This window comes from Colletotrichum scovillei (assembly GCF_011075155.1).
Source record: "Colletotrichum scovillei strain TJNH1 chromosome Unknown Contig00005, whole genome shotgun sequence".
NCBI classification, from domain to species: domain Eukaryota; kingdom Fungi; phylum Ascomycota; class Sordariomycetes; order Glomerellales; family Glomerellaceae; genus Colletotrichum; species Colletotrichum scovillei.
The window spans coordinates 1,929,645-1,953,004 of record NW_023336263.1 but is presented as its reverse complement, the minus strand read 5'-3'; the positions used below and the strand labels follow the sequence as shown (position 1 = coordinate 1,953,004).

The following is a 23,360-nucleotide window of genomic DNA, read 5'->3' as shown; positions in this document are numbered from 1 at the left end:
TCAGGGTTCCGAGACCCACAGCAAGCGGGGACGAATAGCTGCGACTGGCCGGCTCGCATTTGTTGCGTGGGGCCTCCACTGTCCGGGGTTGGGGTGAAAGGGCAGCGCCAGCGTTTCTTTCGTTTCTGCTGCGGTCCATGCAACGCAACATAACCGTGAACGACAGACCACGAAATCGCCAAACCGCAGGGTGCAATATGGGGGATTACTGTTCACGAGAGTAACAATCGATAACAGTTTGGCTTAGAGTCGCAAGGAGATATCTCCTCCATTGACTGCGTTGCTTGCTTTGGTCACTGCGATACACCATCATCGTCATGCCCGGTCGGTTACAAGTCACATGGAGAGTAAAGATAATAGGACGAAGTAATAGAAGCAACACAATAACTGACCCAATCACGAATTCATCGGATTCCAGAACTAGTATGCAGGAATCAGATACAAGGTTAAGGTAGGCGAACAATGTGGAGATGGCGTGTTTCCTGGCCTCGGTAAATATTCGTTAATGGAAAAAGTTCCTGAAAAAAAGAATGTCGTTGAAAATCTGGATAGGCATTTTCCAAGGCCATCATACTGCTGCCTGGGACCGAACGGTGGACGTTTGGTCTTTAGGCTCCGCTTCGCTTGTCATGACTGAGCAGCAAATCTCCTCAACTCAGCGCCATTCTCTCGATGTTGGATCATGGATGAAGTTTCGTTGCGGCGGTGAATCGCGAAAGTGGATTTGGAGGATGGGATGTCCCCAATTGATTGCTTGATCTGGGCATATTTTGCAGTGCAGAGCGGAGCCCCCTCGTGGAGGCTGAGAGGGTAAAAGGGAAGCTGAGGGTATTCGTACTTTGTACAAAGTTGCGGGTAGAGAGATGCCATCCCATGGATGATTGTGATGAAAGCCCACCGGGAGGAAACCGCATCATGGTGGATAGGTAGGATACCAGGCCCTGCTCTGTATGAAGTACATAGTCCGTACACAGGATGATGTGGAATCCCTACCCTTGTCAACCATCACTGAAAGTTTGAACAACCTCAGCGGAAGGAAAAGGGAAGGGATTGCAGTGATACCTGTGCTTTTTCCTGTGTGTCTGTGCTTGGATTCGCGATGTCACACTCACGATGTCTGCAGATTGCGATTGCCTTGGAATCATGACGGATAATACGCCGCACCCTCGCCTTGTCGGTTCCAAAACCCAGGGTGTTGGGAGTCCCGTCCTGGCCACCAGTTGAAAGCAACAGCCAGAGGGACCCAGGACAAGGGGTGTGTCGCTATACATCGTTCGAGGCATGAACCACCACCCCTCCCCCGGCAGAAGGGTTTGCCTATTTGGGTCAAGCGATGTAACAAGTATCTCCAGTGTACATAGGTACTTCTGTACCTACTTGATCGTTAGAGAGAAGTGGTCTGTGCTTAAGTAATCAATAGATCAGCACTCCCGAGACTCGAGAGAGCAAGAAACGAAGCCGTCCACTCGGCCTACTGGTAATCTAACCGTCATTATCTCATTCACAACAGGAGTATCATGGCAAGGAAGCTCTGGGGAATTGCCCATGTCGCACCATGGACGGCTCAGCGCCCGCGAGAGGAATTTCGAAGCTCCACGATTGGTAATCAGACGACAACGGCCAGGCTGGGATGCCAAAATGTGCGTACAGCGTAATTACTGCGTATCCGTGGACCGTAACGCATCTCCTAGGCTTGTTAGCTCGTCTCGATACGGTAACTCGTGGTGTGAGCCAATGGGAATCCTCTCTCAACCGCAAGCCACGACGAACCAGTCGTAGGACCCAGGCTCTCAAAGGACCAAAACTTCTGCCTATGTCAAATACAACTCCAGCCTCTGAACACCCAGTCTTTTGTCTACCTTACCTATACTGTTCACAGGTATCGGCTCCATAGAACCCGGGACAGACGTGGCTTCACAATCGCCTACCATGCTCTACCCGTACTGGAAATCCAAGTTCCTGCTGTAGCATGTCTGCCACGCCCAGTAGACACCAAAAGTTCCAGTGATGACAAAGTGGTCATCCATTGACCTGGACTTGACCTGCTTGCGGGAACATGGCAACTCCACCAGTGACGTACCTCATTGGTGCGCCATTCAATGCGCCAGTGAGATGCTTAATTGCCAGATGGATGCCCGTAGGGCTAGCTTCCATAAGCCACTGGGATATTGGGATGACTGTCTGGACAGGTAATTGCCTTCGATTTCGCTTATGATGCGGTGCATGTACCGGTTGTGCCGCAGTCACCCCGAAGATCCGGGCTTATGCGGCCGGCATGCACGGAGGAGAGGGAGCAGCACCGCCGTTCCGTCGAGACAGCTGCAAGGCATAATCGAAGGCGTTTCTGTCCGTACAAGACATGACCTGCGTCCATGTCGTACGTAGGCTCGGGTTTCTAGCGGTGTAGCTATCTAATTGAAATTTCCCAAAGCAGCATGAGACGTGCTGGTCACAGGTGGTTTCATTGACGATTATGCGCAGAGCATACAGGGTCTTTTGTTCGTGCATCAACTTGCTGCAGCATAAGACTCCCGTCGTAGAATCTTGTGTGTGTAGCCTGTAGGTAGGTACTCGATAAGAAGGGGGACGGCCGGGCGAGACAATGGGGAATCGGGGTCGACCCCGGGCCGGGTGTGGACTGGCAGGGGAGCAAGCTGTCTTAGACTGCATTTGTGAAGCTGATGATTCGCTTGGGTTTGCTGTGTTGTCCCGGGGGGTGTGAGACGACAGGTAAAGAGAAGCGAGGGAATGATTCCATGGAAGAAACGAGATTGTTACACAACGGGGCCGACGAAGCAGAAGAGTACGGAACAAACTAGTGTAACTCGTACCTACGCGCGCACAGCCGACGCGGAGGGTGGATGACGAGGAAGCAGGGAGGGGAAAAGGCGGAGGAAGCAGGTTACACAGGGCTTGAAGAAGTTCCTGGACTGGGGTGAGGCAGATGGGAAATGGGAGCAGGTTCAGGCAAGAGGCGGAGAGACCAGGAGACCATCAGGCGGGGTCAAAGGAGCTTGGGTGCAGACTGCAGATGCCAAGCTTTCGGTGACGCCGCCAGAAAACGAGGGGTCGTAGGGCTGAAGGAAGGGCCAAGGGACGTAGTTGATTGGTCTGTTTGCTTCAAGAGCTTGTGTAACCTCAAACTTTCTCGCTTGCTGGTTCCCTACGCACTACGTAGGTACCTGGGCACCTTGCCTTGCCTGCATGACGGTACGAAGTACCTAGGCACCGTACTAGGTACAGTACGTACACGAATACCCTCACTCTGCCAGCGGGCCCAAGACCTACCTAGGAACTCCAGGAGGCTGTGAATGTGACACACTGCTGTCAAGGTGAGGGAGGCAGGTACATCATTCCTTATAGCAAAACACACATTCAGTCGAGGTATTCGTACCGCAATTTGCCTATCTGAGAGCCGCCTGGTGTTCTGGCACCCTGCCACCTCACGCCCAGCTGTCCGAGCTTCCCCGAGTCCCGCTGCTTCACCCGTCTCCCGACCAAGGCCTCTTCTAAACTCCGCAAGTACGCACAACTAGACTTTTCCTTGAGCACTGCTGTGTATGTCTCCTTGAAGCTCTACGGAGTACCTTACCTGGGCATAGATGCGACATAGAACCTGTCATCGCTTTCTTGGGCGCATCTTCGGCGGCAACGCCCGCAGCAGCCCTCGACCGAATTGAGCAACAGCACATGCTTTGTAATCTAGGAACCCGTGGAAGTACAGTACCTACACCACCACCACCATGACCATTGGCGATGATCGACCAAAATGTCCTTCCCGCACAGAGACATTCGAGGTGTCGCACGTGTACCTACGCATCACACGCGGGTGTCCTCGCCAAGAAGATGTGCATACCCGCAAGCCGTTCGCTGATGAACCTAAGTGTCTAGACAGGCCAGAGTGAGGGAGCACGCCCTGTCTTGTCGGCTTCTTGCTCATTTACATCTCATCCGACGACGAAAAAGAGAGGCAAGCATGCCTCCAGGGCTAAACAGCAATTGAAACAGTAGTATCCCTACCTGCCCTTTGATGGGAATATCAATAAGACGGCGTTTGATCAGACAAGATGTTTGATCCATCCTAGTGACTCGGTGTTTGGATTTGCCGGGGGACAAACACCGACGCAGGCGTTGTAACGTCGGGGGCTCCCGGCGCCGGCGGTGGTGGTGCCACAATAGACCACCTGGAAGAATGGGATCATTTGGATGGTACCCATCCGTAGCCTCGCCTGGTCAAGATTCGTGCAGGCAAACACTTTTGACAAGGCGGCGTCCCTCTAAATCAATGAACACCGGCCTGTGTCGCCACAATGTGAATCGGCAGAGAGATGAAACGCAACGTTCGCCATGGCTTTTTGACATTTTCCCAGGGTTGGCGAGCCTACCCCGACAGCAATACAACTGCGGCTCAGCGGGCGGACGTGAAACAACAATGGGCACAAAAGCGAGTGCCTGTGAAAGCCTTGTGATCCACACTGAAGTTCCGGGGTGACGAGTAATAGCAATTGTCAACGCATACAGACCGTGTAGTGCATTGTCCCTTGGACAGATGGTGTTCTGGCTTGGCTATCAAAAACATGATGAAAATGTTGCAAGGCTCGGAAACCCGATGCGGTTCATCCGTTCGTGCCTATAGGCTACACGTGGCTGGCCCGTATCATGAAGAGTCACACCGGGACTAGGCAATGGGTGCCACTCCGGCGGCGATAGCCTGAAGTGCTTCTCTACTCTCAAATCAACTCGTGCCGGGCATCTGCTTGTTCTTCTCTATGTCTGAGTGTATTACTCCATCTCTGCATCCGTCTCGCACCAGGACAGCTGCCGGCAAGACGTGGCTACGAACTCGTGGCTGTTTCTTCCTGTGCCTCTGGGGGCGGTGCGGCGAAAGGGGACCCATCATGCCGTTGTCATTTGTCGTTCATGGCCCCCGATCGCAAAGAAAATCGGCCACTAGTGCGGGGCACGCAGGGCCATTGCGCCGGTACTGCAATTGGGGTTCAGGTGCGTATGGGTATCGATAAATGCAATCGCGTCCTAATCTGTATCCATGTCTGTTCTGTCAGGACAGTCAGGCAAGGCATCTGCGTACGGGTATCCGTATGTTAGTGCGATATGACCAATCGCGTGTATCGTCTTGTCTGCGCGTGCAACGTCGTCGAGCGGCCGCCTCTCATGGAGTCATGGGCAACCAAAGATCTAAGCAGTCAGTGATGGCCGGTGACACAAGGGCAGGGAGAACATGACGATGGACCCCACCACATTGTAGCCGTATGGGCGGGCATCCACTGATCCAGACAACTGCTGATACCTATTGACTGCATGGCCTAATTTGTGATAAAGCGAGCTTCAACGGCGTACCGAGAAAAGACATTGATGGCACCACCACCATACCTATGCCACCGGGCATATGTAGGTAATTTGTAAGTAGGGCAAGGCACGACAAGGCAAGGCAAGATGCAACAGCGAGAACGAGTTGTATCCATAATCCGTAAGTGTGTGATGTAGTATAGAGCAGAGCGTGTACGAAATGACGAGGTACGGAATATGAGGCCATGGTGAGGAACCTCAGGTGCGACTGCAGAGGCCAGAGGGGGGGATTCAATTCGCTGTGTCCGGATTAACGGCATGTTAGCCAATCAGGTCGCAGCCATCCTTTCCCCCTCCGAAATTTGACCAGGACGAGCCACCGCCAATTCCCGCCAGATTTTGGTGTGCCTCGTCGAGCTTTGGTGGTGAAAAGGCGGAAGACAGGGGTCTGGACTGCAATGAGCTAAGGTACAGGAAAGGACTGGACGCAACGACCCCTGCACTATTCTGTCTCTCACTTTCCGTACGAAGTACGGATCCAATACGTACCTACCTTCCTTTGCTTCTCCGCTCCACCTCACACCCGCACCCGCTCTGCACCTCACCTGCACGGTGCACTAAGGTACCTAACCTGCAACTGCAAGTGAATCTGCACCCGCACTGCGCCTTCCTCGGAACCTTGGGGCCTCATACCGTTTTGTGTGACTCGGCAAGACGGTGTCCGTTTTTGTACTAGCCCGATCAATACCGTATTGGCGGACTACAGACACTTGTTTCATGGTCAACTACAGCTGGACTTGAACCCATTTACCTATCATATTACCTCAATGCAGTGGACGCTATTTCGTTCCTTGAGAGAAAGCTTTCGGTTGAGTCACTAGTGAGCTCTCCGTCGAATTGAATTGTAATTGCCCATTAGTTAGCAAGTCACTCACCACATTGGCATCTAGAGAACTCGAGGTGCACCTACATTTTGCCTCTTGCTTCAATGCAGCCTAACGAACGACCTAGCCGCCTTACGCATATCAGGCAGCAGACTTGAGGCAAGACACAAGGCATCGTCTCCTCCTCTGCTCATTCGACGATGACAACAGTGAGCCGAGCCCGTTGGATTTGTCACGGAAAATGAGACGCAAGCTCGTAGGGCTGGCGAATAGCGTCCGCTACCCTTAGCTTTACTCCCATCTCTTGTGTCACACGTTCTCGTGGTCCGTTCGTTTTGGACCCCAATACGCAGGCACGAGTTGTCGATGTCTTGGATCCACGACGGAAAGTGCGGCGGAGTTTACATCACCCAAGGTAGGTAGCTGCAAGTCTATCGTCGCTGCCGCTGCCGCTGCCCCTGCCACAACCATCTCCGCCCGACCTTCGTCTACTTCACCCTCGAGCAATATTGAATATACGAAACAGACTATCTTCCTCCGCTCGTGGCGACGAATCAGTCATAACTGCCTGGGGATTGGGAAATATGCATCTATTGCAAATTGGCTATCGGTTATGAGCCTAATATGGCCCGCGTGGAGGAGCGCCAGGCTCCGGCAGATGATTGGAAGTGTATTTTAAGGCTGAGTTTGTAAGCCTCTGACTAGCCTTCCAGCCAAGCTCGGAGACTTTGTCTTTGGGTCTGGACGTCGAAGAGTTGGCTCCTTCACTCTATTCCTTGCTCTGAGCACCCGCGCGCGCCCAACACGCACACACGACGCGCACGCTGGCCCATACATGCCCACGATGCCCTGTGGCAACGGTGACGACCAATCCTTCCGCCGACATCCTATAGCGTCTTCGTACTCGCCTCCAATAGGAGCTTGGCTCACAAAAGGCCCCGAGGCCCCCGAATGAAATTCCACATACTCTTCACTTCACATGGCCCCTTCCGCCTATCCGCGCCAACAGGTGTATTCTAGACCCCACGTGAGAAATGAAGGAATCTATCAGGCTTCGAGCGTATGCTGGACTCATCTGGTCGACTGAGAACCATTCCTTGAGCCTCACCTCCCGCTTTGCCTTGGAAGGGTATGTTCTGACTTCAGCTCCGCTGCGTCGTACAGTCCCAAATGGGGCAGGCACGAATACAAACTTGCTCTCCCGGCCATCCCCACATGACTAATCGTCGAGCACTGCGATTTGGAGTCTGATACTTTTTAAGAGTTGCTGACTTCTCAGAGAAGAAGACCTGAACCGTGAGGACACTTCGGCCCGAGCAATTAATTTTAGTTGCTGGTGTTTTATCGTAACAGGTAGCATCTTCAATGCTCAAACTCACTACCATGGTTAAATGATCCGCGATATGTTAATCTTTCACTCCTAGAGAGCCACCCCTGTCAAGGTTCTCTGTTCGTTACCAACTGCTCCCTGATGTCGCTATGAGAGGTAAACGGTTCAGATCATGTGATTGGGAAACCCAGTTTCCTGGGGCATGTCTTTGGTGGCTGGGTTACCTCAGAACCCTATTGGGAATACGATAGGCTGTAGGGCTGACGGAATTCTTCATTCTTTCTCCGAGGGGTCGGCATACGTCCGAGGAGTGTGAGGATCATGTAGCTTCAATCAGGTATCTATCTAGTAGAGGCGCCCTCCCTATTTGCCCGTGGACGAACATTCATAGGTACGGGGCTCGCAAACCTCATGTGCCACTGCGAAGAATACCTGGCATTCATTTTCTGGTTCTCGTCTATATTCTCGAAGCTAATTCTGATTGCTAGATTCTTGTTTCCAAGTTCCAATCAAAGTGACTGCCAAGAAATATTCATTGCCCCCTCACCGGAGCTCCAACTTGAATAGGATCACTGGATGTTAGACACGTAGAATGAACATATAAACGCCAGTAATACCTGCGGATGCTGGGATTGCGTAGGATCTCCATAACACATGCGAACTTTGAGTACACGGCGTTGTCGAACTAATCAAGCCCAACTACGGACCAGGCCGCTTTGTCGAAGCCTTCATATACACACATCCCTACCCAATTGAAGTGCTCAAAAAGGGGTAAGACTCGAATCCCAAGTTAAACAGAACGACTGTATGCTGGAAACATTGAGCGAAGAACCGACTACTAACGTCACCCGCTGATGCTGGGAAACACATGCGAAACTTGAATGCATGGCGATGCTGGTTTGTCAAGCCCAGCCGCGGATCAAGCTGCTGAGACGAAGTTTCCATGTTTTCTTTAGCCTTCGAATGCTTGATTACTGAGACATTCGCACAGAGATACTCTTTGCGAGGCTTATGTAGTATTCATTGAGCCACAATCGATAGAATTGAGGACGGTGAAGGAAGGGTGCCTCTACTCTCAGTGAGGATATGCTGTTGCGTGGAGTGTAGTAAACTCTCAGATATTCACGATAAGTCCAACTACCGATGCCTAGGTCTGGCCGTACATTGGCCCCTTCACCATTTTCGTTGGAACTTTGAATGACTTCATATAAAGAGGCTGAGAGGCTGGCCAATAATTCATATTTCCTGAGAACATGACCAGACCCGGCGCGACACCCTATCCGTGTTGCGAACTAGCCACCGACCTGATTGAGCTCATCGGGTGACTTCAACTGCCATCGAGCATAGAACACAGAAACACTCAAGGGATCCCTCCTGTTCTTGTTGTTCATATTACCCCGGGTTTTTGTTTGTGTGTTCGGGGAGGTATAGTAGATTGACGATGGGTAGCTTTAGTAATAAGGTCAAGGGTACTATCTATGGATGAGGTTATTAGAGGCTATGGATCTCCCTTGCATAGAGACTTGTCGCCTTGAACTCATCATTTCCAGCGCATTTGCAGTAAAAACCAAGGCAACTCCAGCTCAAAGGCATGCAACAAAGAGATAGTCCATGTCCTACACGTAGCTTTCCTATGCCCATCGAATACTCCAGGTCCTGGGCTTCCCAGTAGTGTTGCCGGGAACGACCACTCTATTTAACCCGTGGGTGGTGGGATTCATCGGTGATGGAGCTCCGCTTAAAGTCCGAACTGTTTCACTGCATCAAAGTTTGCCTTGCGACTTATATCGTTTGTTTCTCTGCATGTTGTTAGTGAATGTTTCCTCATGAATGCTTGGAGGGAACACGAGCTTGGTAGATGTTATGCGATTTATAACCTGTCTTATTTGATTGACGTCTCGGCTGAGCTTGTTGACCATCTCCCGTAACGTTGGGGGAATATAGTATAGAGTCTGAACGTTCTTGGTATCTCGTTGATGCTGCTCGCAGAATGTTTCGAGGACCTTTCGGAGAGTAGCGAACTCGAAGTTGGTGTTGGGTTTGTGTTGAGCCCAATAAAAGCTTCCAAAGGAGTCAGAGGGGCTTTGGGAAACGTTGAAATGATTTGAAAGCCGGAACGTGATGTAAATGACTAAAAAGTTGTTTGTGTGAAGATTTGCTTAGAAGAAGAAGAAGAAGAAGAAGAAGAAGAAGAAGAAGAAGAAGAAGAAGAAGAAGAAGAAGAAGAAGAAGAAGAAGAAGAAGAAGAAGAAAGCAAGACGTAAGTTATAAAGATTTCTCACCCCGATAGAGTGACCTCCTTACCTTGACGCGTCTTCTCTATCTTGAGAGAGTGACGACTTGACCTTTGCAGGCACCGAGGTGAGACGCGCTGTACCGAATTGCCAAGATTAGAGCAGGATACACCCAAGCAGCCCGCGACGTCGCTGCCGACGTTCCCAGCGTGTAACAACGAGCAGAACTGTTTGTGATCACGCCCAGAAAGCCTTCATCATGCATCCAAAGTTAAGTAGGAGTGTCTGGTTCTGTGGTTCTCTGCATGTTACCTCTCCCTCTCCCCGGCACAGCTGTCATGGTATCTCGCAATGAATTGAGCTAGATGGCCAGGAAATACATCGCGGAGACATCGCCTTATCTGACGGGTACATCACTCACTTGAACAGCCGGAGAGCACTGGAAGGCATCGTTGGGGAACATATGATGAGTTGGAAAAATTGGATTCAATGGACCTGACCCTTTACACATACACGGGTAGGTCGAGCCATGTAGCATGACAACCCCCACCACACTGCCAAGAAGAACAGTTCATACAAGTATACCGCCCGACTGAAGCCAATACTACCATGCGCAACCCCGGATAGGAAGTATGCTAGCAACAGAAATCTTTGGGCCGTGTCCATAAAGCCCGAGACGTCATCCCCAGCCTCCGGCGCCAGTTCCAGGTCCGCCTGCTCCTTACCGTATAATCAAAAAGACACAACCCCTTCGCCAATACCGAACGAGAAAAGAAACCCTTGCTTTTGTCCCCCGCCTTTTCGATGCTACATATGAAGAGAGAAAAAGAGAGAAAGAGAGTCCGCGCAAGTTGAAGATGCATCCCAGATCAGCCTGATATGCCCCCATCTGGGCAGAGAAAGCGGGTATCAATACGTCTACGATGCTTTGCGTTTTCCGATGAAATCACTGACCTCCAAGTCGCCGAGTTATGCATGAGTCTATGTGGGCCCCAGAACGTTTACAATATGTCAGGTATCCCTGGCCTTAAAGGCCAGGGTGCCCCCCTTGGGCCGGTTCGACGACATTGTCTGACAGGTTTATAAGGAGCTGGGCCAAACATCTCTTGGTCGCAGCGTCGTCTCGAAGGACTGAAGAAAAGGTCGCATCTCGGAGGGGTTCTGGGAGGCACTGGCGCAAAGCCTCACGCGCGCGCGCGTTGTCGCTCAACCTATGCGGCATTAGCGAGAGGCTAGCCCAATCGACTTGTATCGGAGAACTCACCGGAGAAAGCATCTGACAACGTGCTTGAGAAGCCGAGCTGTTTGCTGCTCGACGAGTTGAGCAACCATATTGCTGAGGACAGTGCCCACCGCGTAAAAGCGTTCGTAGGTAGCGCAAATGTAGTTGAGCCCATTGTCGTCCAATAGGATCTTTTGCACAATGAAAATCGCCACAGTTTTGCTCAGCTCCGAGCCTGTCTCCATAATACGTAGGCAAAGAGGAATAATCTCTGTGGTGAGCAAAAAGTTGATGACCTCGGAAGAGTCGTTCTTGACGAGGGCGCCAATGACGCCTAGCGACGTCAGACGTAGGTATTCGAAAGGTCTCGATTTCGAAGTCGTGTTGAGGAAGGGATACAGGAACAAAGGGATATGGGCTAGTGAATGTGAGCTCAGGGACGGGTAACATTTAAGGGGATCACCTGGACGGCGTACCATTCAGAAACAACGTGCGCGTATCATTGTGGGAGGCAACGCACTGAAGAAGTGCTAGCGCGTTGCATACCCTATTGGAAGCCGCAGCAGTGAGTTGTGAAGGGTTCAAGAGAGTGTAGACCGAGATGATCTCCTGTAGTAGCGATGTCATGACTCCTACGTGGGTTTAGTATGCGTCAATCACGCTGGTCTCATGCATGAAAGCTTACCAAAAGAATGCCACAATATGAGCGCAAGCTCGGGAACCTGTTCTCGCTTCTTGCTCAGCTCCAGAAGAGCCGCCTCACGGGTGCTCTCGCTCAGCAGATCAGCAATGTAAGCCATTGTTCTTCGATTGTCCTCGGATATGTTGTCGTGGCTGCCTTCCGGGGCATGCGCATTGCCAAGAGATGGAACCGCAGAATGCCCACTAGCAAGTCTATTGTAGTGCTGCTGCTGCTGCTGCTGCTGTTGCTGCTGTTGCTGCTGTTGCTGCTGTTGCTGCTGCTGCTGCTGCTGCTGCTGCTGCTGCTGTACGGCAGAGGCGGCGGCGGCAGCAGCTTGCTGGGCATGGTGATGTTGATTAGACTGCTGATGCATCCATGCCGAGTCAGTCTGCGGATTAAACTGATGGTGTCCGTAAACGTGCTGAGCGGGCATCATCTTCGAATCCCAGATCCGTGTGCTTCACAGAGTATGTTCTCGACGAATATGTGTGGTGTTGGAACGAGGGAAGCCACTGCACCGATCGTAGCCAAGTATTTTTTATCGCAGTTTCCCAATGAGAAATCTCTTTCGAATGGCACTGCAGCAACGGGAACGACGATGAGCTGCAGTACTTCGTCGGAGTGTTGATCTGTGGGCGGCGGGCGGCGGCGGATCGAGGATGTCAACTTCGCGGGGGCGATTTGGACTTTGGGCTCTTGCGCGCGAGGCCGTTGGAAGATTTAATCGCAGATTCGTAATGAGTTCAAAGGCCCGAAAATTGAGCCGTCGTTATTTCGTGGTGGCGCGAACTTCAAACCTTTGGCGGGTGCTTCGTAGTCAAGGGGACAAATGTGCGTACTCAGTCAGGGTGGAGGTTGTGAACACTAAACTGGGCAGGGAAGGTTGAGAGAGGATGAGGCACACACAGAGGAAGGCAAGGCCAGACAGGGTTAGGTAATTGGTTGGTAGTCAGGCTAAGGTTAGGTGTGCCTATGGAGAGCGTTGGAGGCAGGGAGCACAGGTGCCTCATGCACGGGCATGGATGAAATAGCGCGCAACTTACCTAGACCAGCACCAGTTCGGGTTAGTCAGCACCGCTGCTCTTGCTCTTGCTCTATTTCTCACCTTGAATCACCATAACCTCCCCCTCCCCCCTCCTGACTGGCGCGTACTTACCTAAGCTGCCCTTCGACTACCTAAGGTGCCTCTCGTACATCGCCTTAACTTAAGGCTGGGGCGCAAGGCAATCCTATAATGACAGGGCGCACATAGCACAGCAAATAGCAATGACAACGTGATTGCTTTACTCTCTTTCTCCAATGACCTTACCATGGCCAGCATGAAGTACCTACATTCCGCAACGTAGAAGACCTAGGTAGAGGAGAGGAGGAAGCGGCAGTCCAGTGTCACGCCTGGCCTCAATGTGACCGGCGTGCCTAGGAGACTTGTAGGACCGGACCAAAATTGCTGTCATAGCTTTCTGCGTTCAATCTTGGGGTTGCGCGTGCGGCTCAAGTCCTGAAATAGGCTCCCTGGTACAGAGGATTATGGATCCAACTAAGACAAAGGGAAGTAACTTTGGCTGGTCATTTCTTCAAGTTTCCGAGTCTGCCTAGCAACGTAGAGAGGGATGATCAATGCCCCTTGGTCATATTGGGCTTACGCGCCTGTCCGCGCCAACATCATAATCCTAAGCTACACTCAGCAGAATCCCAATGGCCCTCCTCGTGGAGCCTCCGGATGTATCATGCCTGCCGGCACCCAATGACTGAGTGATAGCTACTGACTTGGACCATCTCTGCCCTAACACCGATGTAGCGTAGACGGAGTAGCAAATCATACGGCCAGCTGCTTTCAGAAAGAACCAAGTGCACGCACGTACGTACACACAATTATCGTTTCTAAACTTCTCTATACACGTTCACCTAATTGAATGAGTTGACATTACCCAACCGCCGCTGAATGCATTGATGGGCACCTATTCAAGTAATGCCGTTCCTTCGCCGAGGCAGAAAGTTGCTTACTGATTGGCAGTTGGCTACTAAGACACCTCGATTAACGCCAAGGCGACCGAGAAAAGAAAACAAATAACTTAAAGGTCAAAAAGGTCGTACGATGAGATTGTTTGCCCTCGATACCCTCCACCCGCTCTAGTATCCCGGAGTCGGGCTCCCAGATCGGAGCTAATCCTTGACCACAGATGTTCTCCGCGCTTTTCATCTGAATGCTTCCGCCCCATCTAAAGACGAAGCTCCCTCAAAACCTGATCGGCCATATTCTTGTATTGCCACGTGTTTCCCACCAGTCGCTTGAATTGGATTCCGTGGAGAGACAACAACGGGACCTTGACAATGAATATCTCAAACTCAAGGACCATGCTTCCGCCCAGATCACTCTGAACGTGAGTGCTCGTCTCGCCAGGTACTCTTCTGGATGATGCTCCCGCTTCCCGCGAGACACTATCAACCGAGACGTCGGAGTTGGAGTAACTGTGATCTGCCTCAGTACGTCCGGAGCCACGCGGCGTACTCGGTCCTCGTTCAGTAGCTGGCAAGTCTTCTCGTTCCCGGTCGCCACCTCTGATTGCCCCAAAACTGAAGCGTCTCCTGTGACCTGGTGGCGCTTGTCCCGGGCTACCGGGAACCTCTGGTACTTTCTTGAGGTCAATGCTGGGTGTATGCTTGCACAGGAAGCCACCCTTGATCTCGGTGTAGTCGACTCCTAGGCCCTTGAGCACCCGCTTGATATCCGCCCGGATCTCTGTGACGTTCTTGGTAGAAGTTGTCGAAACGCTAAACAAGCCTTTGAGGAAAACGGGCTTAGCCAAGTCTGAGCTATCCAGCCTGTCGGTGGACACGCCACTCTGGTCGCCTTGCTCTTGATCCGTTTCCTCCGGCACGTTAGCCTCTCGAGCTTCCTCCCGGCGAAGCCTGCGCTGCTGAATACTCTCGCGCCTAGCATGACCGAGTGATTTCGCTCTCATGGATGCAGCCCGTGTTTGCTGGCTGTCTCTAGACGCAGGCGGTGGTCGATCAGTGGCCGTAGATTGGTCTGAGCCGCTCGTCGGGGGTGGCTCTTTCGGTGTTCGCGTCGACCCACGGCGACGCAAGTCTGCTGAATTTACGCTTGTAGATCGGCCCAAACCTTTGCGCCGCGACGATTGACCTCCGGCCGATAAAGGTGGGCTAAGAAGATCGCCGTGCTGTGGCTGACTGCTACCAGATCGGAGCGGGAGAGGGTCCGGTTCTTCTCGTTCCCGTCTGCCGCGACGTATGCTGAAGCTTTTCCGGGGCATCGGTGCAGGAGGGGCCTCGGAGGGTGAGTGAACCTGAACTACAGGCGGATGAGATCGGTCTCTATCCGACCTTTCCGGATCCCGCCGTCTTCGAGTACTGAAGCGACGGAGGATACCTGCAGCGGTACTCTCCTTCTTTGGGAGCGGCTCGGGCGGCACCTCTGGAGAAAGGGGCGTTGTTGGCGAAAGTTGAGAGCTCTTCACGGTGTCGGGGGCTTCATCTTCACCGTGAGTCCTTGCGCGAGGACGAGAACGGCCGCCCGTGACCCGTTCGCCGGGCATTTCGTAAGTAGACGAGTTGGTATGAGCCTCCTGCGGCGGTGTAATCTCAGGGATTGCAGGCTTCTCCTTCTCCTTATGAGCACTGGCAGCTCCGGGGTTCTTCTCAACACGATCGCGATCCTGTTTTTCTCGTACCAGGTAGTAGATCGAAACCAACGGACTGAAGGCGTTGAGAGGATCGTTGCCGAGCTGGAGAGCCTCAGAACTAGGAGCCGTCAACGTGTCGCGACTGGTGCCCGAGTTTCTCCTCTTGTAAAAGTCAAAGCCAAAGCCGCGCTTTTTCTCAACGTCTTTGGCAGGCTGAGGGAGCTCTTTCTCGCGCTGGTAGAGTTTGACTGCGCGTTGATAGTCCTCAGACTCGATTGTTCGTTCCAGCTGGGCCTTGATGGCGTCTGGTGAGCCAAAATTGAATCCAGTCATGGCGTTGACAACATCGGAGTCCAATGGGAGAGAGAGGGGTTCTCGTGGAGGTAATCCGTTGTCCAATGGGCTGTTGTAACCCTTCGTCATCCACGGATGAACCATGACTTCCTGCATGGTTGCACGTTGCTTGGGATCCGTTACAAGCATCCGAGATAGCAGGTGCTTGCATTCTGCATCATGTTAGATGGAGACCAGACGCAGTACGAGTCTGAGCAACTTACCACTTGAGAGCCAACTTGGGTAGTCCACCAACCCCTTTTTGATTTTGGCGTGTAGAGCAGGCATACTCTGGTCGTCGAAGGGCACCTTTCCACACACCAAAACGTAAAGAACGATGCCGAAACTCCATACGTCCACCTCGGGCCCGGTGTAGGCTCTCGCCTGAAGTAGCTCCGGGGCAGCGAAGTAGAGGCTGCCGCAAAAGGTTTTGAGATGACCGCGCGGAGCGAACAGGTTGCTGAGCCCGAAATCAATGATCTTGATGTCTCCATTTTTACTGATGAGAATATTTTCGATCTTGAGGTCTCGGTGGACAATGCTGTTCCGGTGACAGTAGTCAAGAGCGCTGGCGATTTGACGGCTGAACTTGCGGGCTTGCTTCTCCTTCAACTTTCCGTGCGAAATGATGTAGTCAAGCATCTGGCCGCCATTGACGTACTCGCAGAGCATGTACCAATGGTAGTTGGTGCGCACAACGTCTCGCATACCGCAGATGTTGGGATGGCTCAAGAGAGTGACGATGGCGGCCTCTCGGGCGGTCCTGATTTCCTTAGATTGGTCCGCTCTCTCCTTGTCCGCTCGAGTCTGATGCTGTGTATCTTCCGTTGAGCCACGGGGAATGATTTTGCAGGCGACCTGCGATTAGAGAGGAGCGTGGGTTAGCAAGCACGACACGTTTGGGCCGAGAAACACGGCAAGCCATAGGAGGGAGAAGAAACATACCTGCTCGCCTGTGTCCTCTTTACGGGCCAGCTTCACCTTTCCCATGCTACCAGCACCGATTGTCTTGCCCAAGATCCATTTTCCAGATGGGGTTGGTATCGTGGTGCGTGATCTACTCGTGTGCTTTGAGGTAGTGGGCGCGCCTGGGCTCCGGGGATCGGGCCCGCCATGGTTGCTGACAGGAGCAGGCCCGGCGTTGTTGGCAACTGCGGTGCTCGCGGGCATGTCGGCAGCGTGATTGTATCGATGATTTGATCTGGTACTGCTGTGACGCTGGGGACGCGAGGCGTCGGCGCGGGTCGATGAGGGCGGGTGTTGGCTTGGGGCGTTTCGCTTGGAGTGAAGGACTACTTCTGGTGTTTCATACTCATGTCGTTGGGGGATGTCTTGAGCGAAACGAGAAGCAGCTGAGCCAGTGGAAGCGACAGCAGCAGGAACGGTGGCAGAGGTGGAGGAAGGTTGTCGAGAGTGAGAGCGGTGTTGGAGTTGCTCGCTCCCGCTGTATTGGTGACGGCGCTGGTGACGGTTGTGTTGTTGATTGGAGGTGGAGGAGCCACGCTGTAAAGGAGGACCAGAGCCAGAGGCAGAGACAGGAGGCCGGGTTCGGGTGGAGAGGGAGCGGTGCGCAGTCGATGGTTGAGATTGGGATTGAGATTGAGAGCGAGACGGAGGAAGGGGAGCCTGGGGAGGAGGATGTGCTGGCAGATCAGTGGTGGCCGGGATTGCTGTTGTCATTGCAGGAGAGAGAAAACGGGGGTGTGACACTGCGAGGGTTCGCTGTGTGAACTGGCACTGGCACTGACACTGGCGCTGGCACGGTTTCCGGCTCCTCTGGCGACACGAGAGGGGGAGAGGCAGAACGTGGACCGAACAGTGAGGTCAGGTACGGTAGGACACTTTCAGGATGGGATGGGATGGGATGGGAGGGTAAGTACGGAGTACCTAAGGAAGGTATGGGGGGGCTGGGGAACCACCGGCTCCACTGCGTACTTCAACCAAGTCTTCCACACAAGAATAAGGTATCCGTATGGTTGAAGGGGAGAGTGGAGGAGAGTGAGGGAGGGGGGGCCAGGAGTCGAGGTACTGAGGAGGGCAAGCGCTGCACTGTCTGAAGCGAAAGTGGAAATTTGTCGGGGATGAGGCACCGAAGCAGACGAGCGGTCAGACGCACAGAGAGAATGAGAGAGAGAGAGAGAGAGAGAGAGAGAGAGAGAGAGAGAGAGAGAGAGAAAACAGCGACAAATAGTTGATGAGTGTCCGTAGTAGCAGGCAGGGGAGAGAGAAGGTGTGCGCAACAAGACTCATGGAAACTCAAGAGTGAGCGGCAGTGAACAACCCCTGCAAGGATGATTTGAGAGCTGAGGTATCCACACCAGGCAAAGCAAGGAAGGCAGACGTTCAGTCTCGTCTGATGCGGGTGTGCGGGCGTGAGTGCTGTCTGTGTGTGTTTGCACGCAAAAGAAGCATGGGAGTGAGGATGATTTTGAAAGGGCGGGGAAAGCAACACCTTATCCGTAGAAGGAGAGAAGAATTGGGAAAACTTGAGTAAGGTACCTTAGGTAGAAAGTCGGATTACAACTTCTAGTACCTTGCCTTAAGTTGTTCAAGACTTCAAGTTGTGTTTGCCCGGCGCTTATCGGTTGCCTGCCTTGCCTAACCTGACCTTCCTAGGTACCTTACCTTCAGGTTCCAGGTTGGATAAGGTATCCGTACCTGCCTTAGGTACTTGCGAATGCCTCTCACTTTCAATTGGCAAACCCCCCAGCGACACCCAGCCAAGCTCCCAATAGGTACTCTATGATAGGTACCTTATATAGGTAGGAATAGACATGGCCATTTCGTTACTCATGGCACGCGCATTGGGTTGAATTGGATTTTCCATGTCGCCAAGGTATAGTATGTGCGAACAAGGTCGACATGAAATCTCCTTCTCCAGCGTCTTTGTTTGACGGGGCAAGCCACCTCATTGTTGGCGTGGTGCCATGTCGACCTACCTAACATTACCTTGCCTCGGACACCAGGGGGCACACATCTTGCTGCACCTTGGGAAATTCGTGTCGGGTGGCAGGCGCTCTAAATTCGAATAGTGAGGTACATTGTATCCGTAGAATGCCTGTGTCTGGCTATCTGCATCTACGGATATGGATACCTAACACCTCACATCCCATCCTCTGGTAAATTGGGCCGAGGATGGCGGAAACAAGTAAGACAAAATCAAGTCCATCAGAGATGACGACAGATGCCGTGGATAGGAATGCAGACCCCGCGCTGGAGAACCTTGGATTCATTTGGTCGCAAAGTCTTCTTCGCTAGGTAGGGCCCAAGGTTCCCAATGTCCCCTGCGCTGCCTTCGGCGTGGAACGTAGGTACCTCGGACAGAACATTCAGTCCTCACCAGACGGTACTTACCTACCTTACCTAGGCACACTGCCTAGATAATCCGTACCTCGAGGTATCTCAAGCGAGACAAGCCAAGGCAGGAAAGGAACATTGAGCAACCATGCGACAACTTATTCTTTAACTCGGATATTCGGACAACGTCAGGGGGAAACTCCATGATACGCCGTAGATTTAAAATCTCTGGATCTTTGAAGGAGACATGCAGGGGGCTACGTACCGGCTCAACGTTTGAGTCTCGCACACAATACTAGGGCCCTGGAGTCCTGGACATCAAGCCGCGCTGATCAGCATCTGGACATGATCAAATCGGGTATCCGCGTTAAATTTGGAGCAGTGGCCCAATGCCAGTCCCGACTCCCAGAGTGTGATATGATTGGGCCTACCTTAGTTGATTTACAGAGCAAGGTTAGGTACGAAGTAACACGGTAGCATGGTTGGTCTTCGTAAATACACCGACAATTAAGTACATACTGACTGGAGGAATCACGGACGGCCTGGGTCTAGGCAAGGCCGAGCAACAACTGCACGGACTTCCCTACATAGTAGTCAGGTACCCGAGAGCAAGCATGAGGAACCAGATGAGGTCTATTTCCATGACAAGAATACCGATATCCGTACGGGTGCAGCCAAGAGTTTTTGGACCAAGACTGATGCAGAGCCAAGTCCAAATACCCTTTGATTCCTATCCCAGCTCGCCCTAGCCTCGAGGCAAGCACGGCAAGGTACGTGACAACACGCGTGCGTGGGAAATTGAAAATGCAGCTACGCTCAATGGTAGATCGCTGTACTCTATACTGGGCAACGGCTGTGAGGAAGATTGACAAACTGCGAAACAAGCATCGTGAGATCCATCTTGCTGTTTCCCGCATTTCAATTGTAGACCTGAGCAATGTCGATTCTTAAGACTATTCGCTACACTGCAGGAACCTTCCTAGAGGTGATAGACAAGCTCAACCGCACTCTTCTCCATTACACCATCCGCGACTACTAAGCTCAAGGTATTGCGCTACATTCAGGTACCCATGCAATAGCAATAAAAAGCCGCCGAGCGCTGTCCGTGACTGAGGTAGTAGCGAATCGAGCTCTTATCTTATCATGAGTTATCGATAGCAAATTTACCTAAGGGAGGTAGGTACCTACCTTACCTAGGTAGGTATTCCACCTCACCTCTGGGGAAATCCCTAAGCTCGCGACATTGCCGATGTTAAGGTCCTTCACCCCGATTGCCTTATTTCCTGCCGCAAACCTGACACATCTTACGCAGGCGCCCGCTCGATTCGCCTAAGCGAATGTAGGCAGCGACATATTAACTAGCTACGAAAGCCTGCACAATCGTTCACCGTCGTTATTATATGTCGCGTAGCAAGAGGTCGCATGCTACTTACGAGGCTGACTTGCACGATGAAGCCGCCGTACACGTCGCCTTTGGCACCCCTCTCCCGCCACTTGGTCCGGAAGTCCGCGATGATGGCGCCTACATCCCAGTACATAAGCAAGAAGTAAGGGATGAACACGGAAGGCGACGTCTTCATGGCGCTTTCACAGGTGGATGGAGCGCAGGGTTTGTCTCCCACAGAACCCCCAGCACTGAATCAAACTCAGCCATCACTTAACTGACAGAGGAAACCCAGATACTTCAACACCGTTGGCTCCAAAGAAGGATGGACGCCATCTACGTTCGTCTCAAGTCGCACGAACCGTCAAAAAAACGAGCCACGTACGAGCCGACAACGACCGGAGGATTACATGGACGAAGAGGATCTCGCAGATACTGCTGCCACCCAGAACATCCAGACAACTGATCCGTTTTCCTCCCTCGGAGCTTCTAGCCATAATAGACGTCACGCCAGCGATTTCACTGGTTTAGCGAGAGTTTCTGGTGATACCATGGGCCTCAAGCTTTTAAGGAAGATGGGCTGGAAGGACGGGCAGGGCATTGGCCCCAAAGTACGGCGGACCGCTCGCCTGGGTGTCATGACCAGCACTCAAGATGTAGCCAGTGGCAACACTCACTTGTTCGCTCCAGATGATGTCAACATGATAGAGTTCGATCGCAAGCGAAACCGCCAAGGCTTGGGTTTCATAGGAGAGCAAAAACTCTCACAGCTATCCGGTCCAGGCATCATACGGGCGAGTCGAGATCAAATTGGCATGGACGAGGAGGCGAGCAGCGGCAATGAACTCCCGGATGGCCTCCAACCGGCACTCGGCATCTCACGCACGACAGGAAAGCCAATCCCGGCAGCGCCACGCGGGGGCTTGGGTGTGGGCATACTGAATGATACCGGCTCAGATGACGAAGATCCGTACGATATTGGGCCACGAATATCATACAATCGAGTTCTAGGTGGAGACAAAAGTAGGAAGAAGAAGAAGCAACCAGCCAGTCTGTCTGCGAACCCCACCGTGAGGTCGAAGCCAGTCTTCATCGCCAAATCCTCGTCGACAAATGCCTATGGCCAGACACGATGTCTTGACGGGAAGCTGTCGCTTAAGGGATTTGCCCTTGGCCGTAGTGCAGAATCTCGGCTGACTGGAGAACCCGCGGTGTCATATCGTCCCCCAACCGTACCCGATCACTGGAAGTCAACAAAGCGCCCTGTCGGTGGGAATACAATAGCAGCGTATATTTCTGCAGCAGACGCTGCCAAGACGGCTCAACATGATCCCAGATCTCGCGCGCTGCTCCTGGGCGAGTCGACGTTGCCTGGCAAATCGATCTTTGACTACATGTCATCCGCTGCTCGCGAGCGACTGGCCGCGGCCACTGGGAGAACGAATCTTCCCCCTGCCAAAGGCGAGATTCCCGCAGGGCATGCGCGCACAGCAGAGCAAAAGTTACAAGATAGGCTAGGGAACATACCTGTCTTGGCCAAAGAGACGGCCATTGCCGCAATGAGTCGAGGATCAGGCACAGGAGGGCCTTATGCAAATAACGAGGCCAAGCAGGCAAGATATCGACTCTATCTACAGGATGCCGCGGGATTCGGGGGTTCAGCTCCTCTCAAGCCTTCAGGCATGACGGAAGATGACTATGTCAAAGAGATCGAAGAGTTTTACGGGTGTGCTCGGCTATTCAAACCAATGACGGGCTTTATGGCAACACGGTTCACGACAGCTTCGACTGGGTCTAGGGAGGGCGCAGACGCAGGCTCTCCTCACAATGCGCAGCAGGTCCCGGGGCCAATTGGGCAGGCAGATCCTATTGAAACGGCGGCCAAGATGGGGATGTATGGGCGCATGACGAGGCTGACTGCAGACTTCTTTCCAACTAGATTACTGTGCAAGCGCTTCAATGTCCGACCCCCGGCTCATTCGCGACCAGATTCGGATGCGGCAACTCCATTAGAGCATCATAAGACTTCCTGCGGAGTACCTGCGAGTGAGGTCACACCTCACGAATCACTCAGTCGTGAAACGAACTCAGATGTGGATTACATGCTGGGTTTCGATATGGCGAAGCAGTTGTCGCCGCAGACGGCCGACATCTCAAAGCTCGGAAGCGAGGCCGGCGAGGTCTCGCGACCAAGCAATGACATCTTCAAATCGATCTTCGGTGACAGCAGCGATGAGGCTGAATAAGTAAGTGACAACTGTCTTCGCGAGACTGACGCCATGACGAGACGATGAAGCCACATGGATAGCTCAGGTAACCTTACACTTACCGAACTACAGCTCGATGGTGAAAGTTCAGCGAGGCCCCTCTGCGGAGTATGGCTCTGGGCTTTCTGGTATACAAAACCCATCACCTTCGACCTAGACTCTCCAAGGAATATAGCAAGGTGTTTTCAGCACGGGACCGGAAGGGCTGGTGCTCCACATACCGGCTTTGGATGCATTCGCGGAAGCCGAGATACGGGGCAGGGGATGTCTCCGTAAGAAGAATCGCGCTTTGAAAGTTCATAATCGTCTATACCCCAGGGCCAACAATAGAAGCCGATAGAGCTGAGAAACCGGGGATATTCCAAGAAAGCGCTGCCATGCTCGGAATGATAATATATGCTTAGCCATTGGGATGCTACCGCGGGGCTTTCATGCATCGAAATAACATGTGATGACCTCACGTGCTATGCCGACAGACTGGTCTAATGCCCCGAACACCTGCAGTGTTGACTCCCCTTACCGTTAAGGTAGCTATGGCACAAATATAGGCATAGGTATAAAGCTGTGATGGGATGAACAAACTAGCAGTAGGAAGGTCTAAATTGCCCACGGTGCCCGATTCCAAGATAGTGTCGTTTCCCCATCTTATCTAGCAAGCGTCTAATGAAATAGTGACTTGCCTTAACTTTTGATAGCCGTCACCTAGAAAGAAAACGGTTGTGAAGAAGGTAAGCAATACCTCGTCGCGATACCTGGGCTACTTCCATTTTTACGGG

At 52.5% G+C, this 23,360-nt stretch overlaps 3 protein-coding genes across 3 annotated transcripts; 1 reads left to right on the top strand and 2 right to left on the bottom strand.

Moving 5' to 3' along the window:
- Positions 1–10,782: 10,782 nt before the first annotated feature.
- On the bottom strand, positions 10,783–12,095 carry HER10_EVM0000937 (cell differentiation family protein; the record flags this gene model as incomplete). The annotated part of the gene is made up of 4 exons (XM_035470702.1): positions 10,783–10,966; positions 11,020–11,395; positions 11,454–11,609; positions 11,663–12,095. The coding sequence occupies 4 exons, from the start codon at positions 12,093–12,095 to the stop codon at positions 10,783–10,785; spliced, it is 1,149 nt and encodes a 382-aa protein (XP_035333687.1).
- Positions 12,096–13,746: 1,651 nt separating this feature from the next.
- On the bottom strand, positions 13,747–18,151 carry HER10_EVM0001983 (uncharacterized protein). Its single transcript, XM_035471714.1, has 3 exons — positions 16,582–18,151; positions 15,861–16,494; positions 13,747–15,809 (listed from the first exon to the last, which is right to left on the bottom strand). Exons 1-3 carry the CDS (start codon positions 17,314–17,316, stop codon positions 13,879–13,881), a joined length of 3,300 nt encoding a protein of 1,099 aa, XP_035333766.1. The 5' UTR covers positions 17,317–18,151; the 3' UTR covers positions 13,747–13,878.
- Positions 18,152–20,161: 2,010 nt separating this feature from the next.
- HER10_EVM0000143 (uncharacterized protein) lies at positions 20,162–22,829 on the top strand. The gene is made up of 2 exons (XM_035482821.1): positions 20,162–20,542; positions 20,613–22,829. Exons 1-2 carry the CDS (start codon positions 20,334–20,336, stop codon positions 22,561–22,563), a joined length of 2,160 nt encoding a protein of 719 aa, XP_035333633.1. The 5' UTR covers positions 20,162–20,333; the 3' UTR covers positions 22,564–22,829.
- The last annotated feature ends 531 nt before the right edge of the window (positions 22,830–23,360 follow it).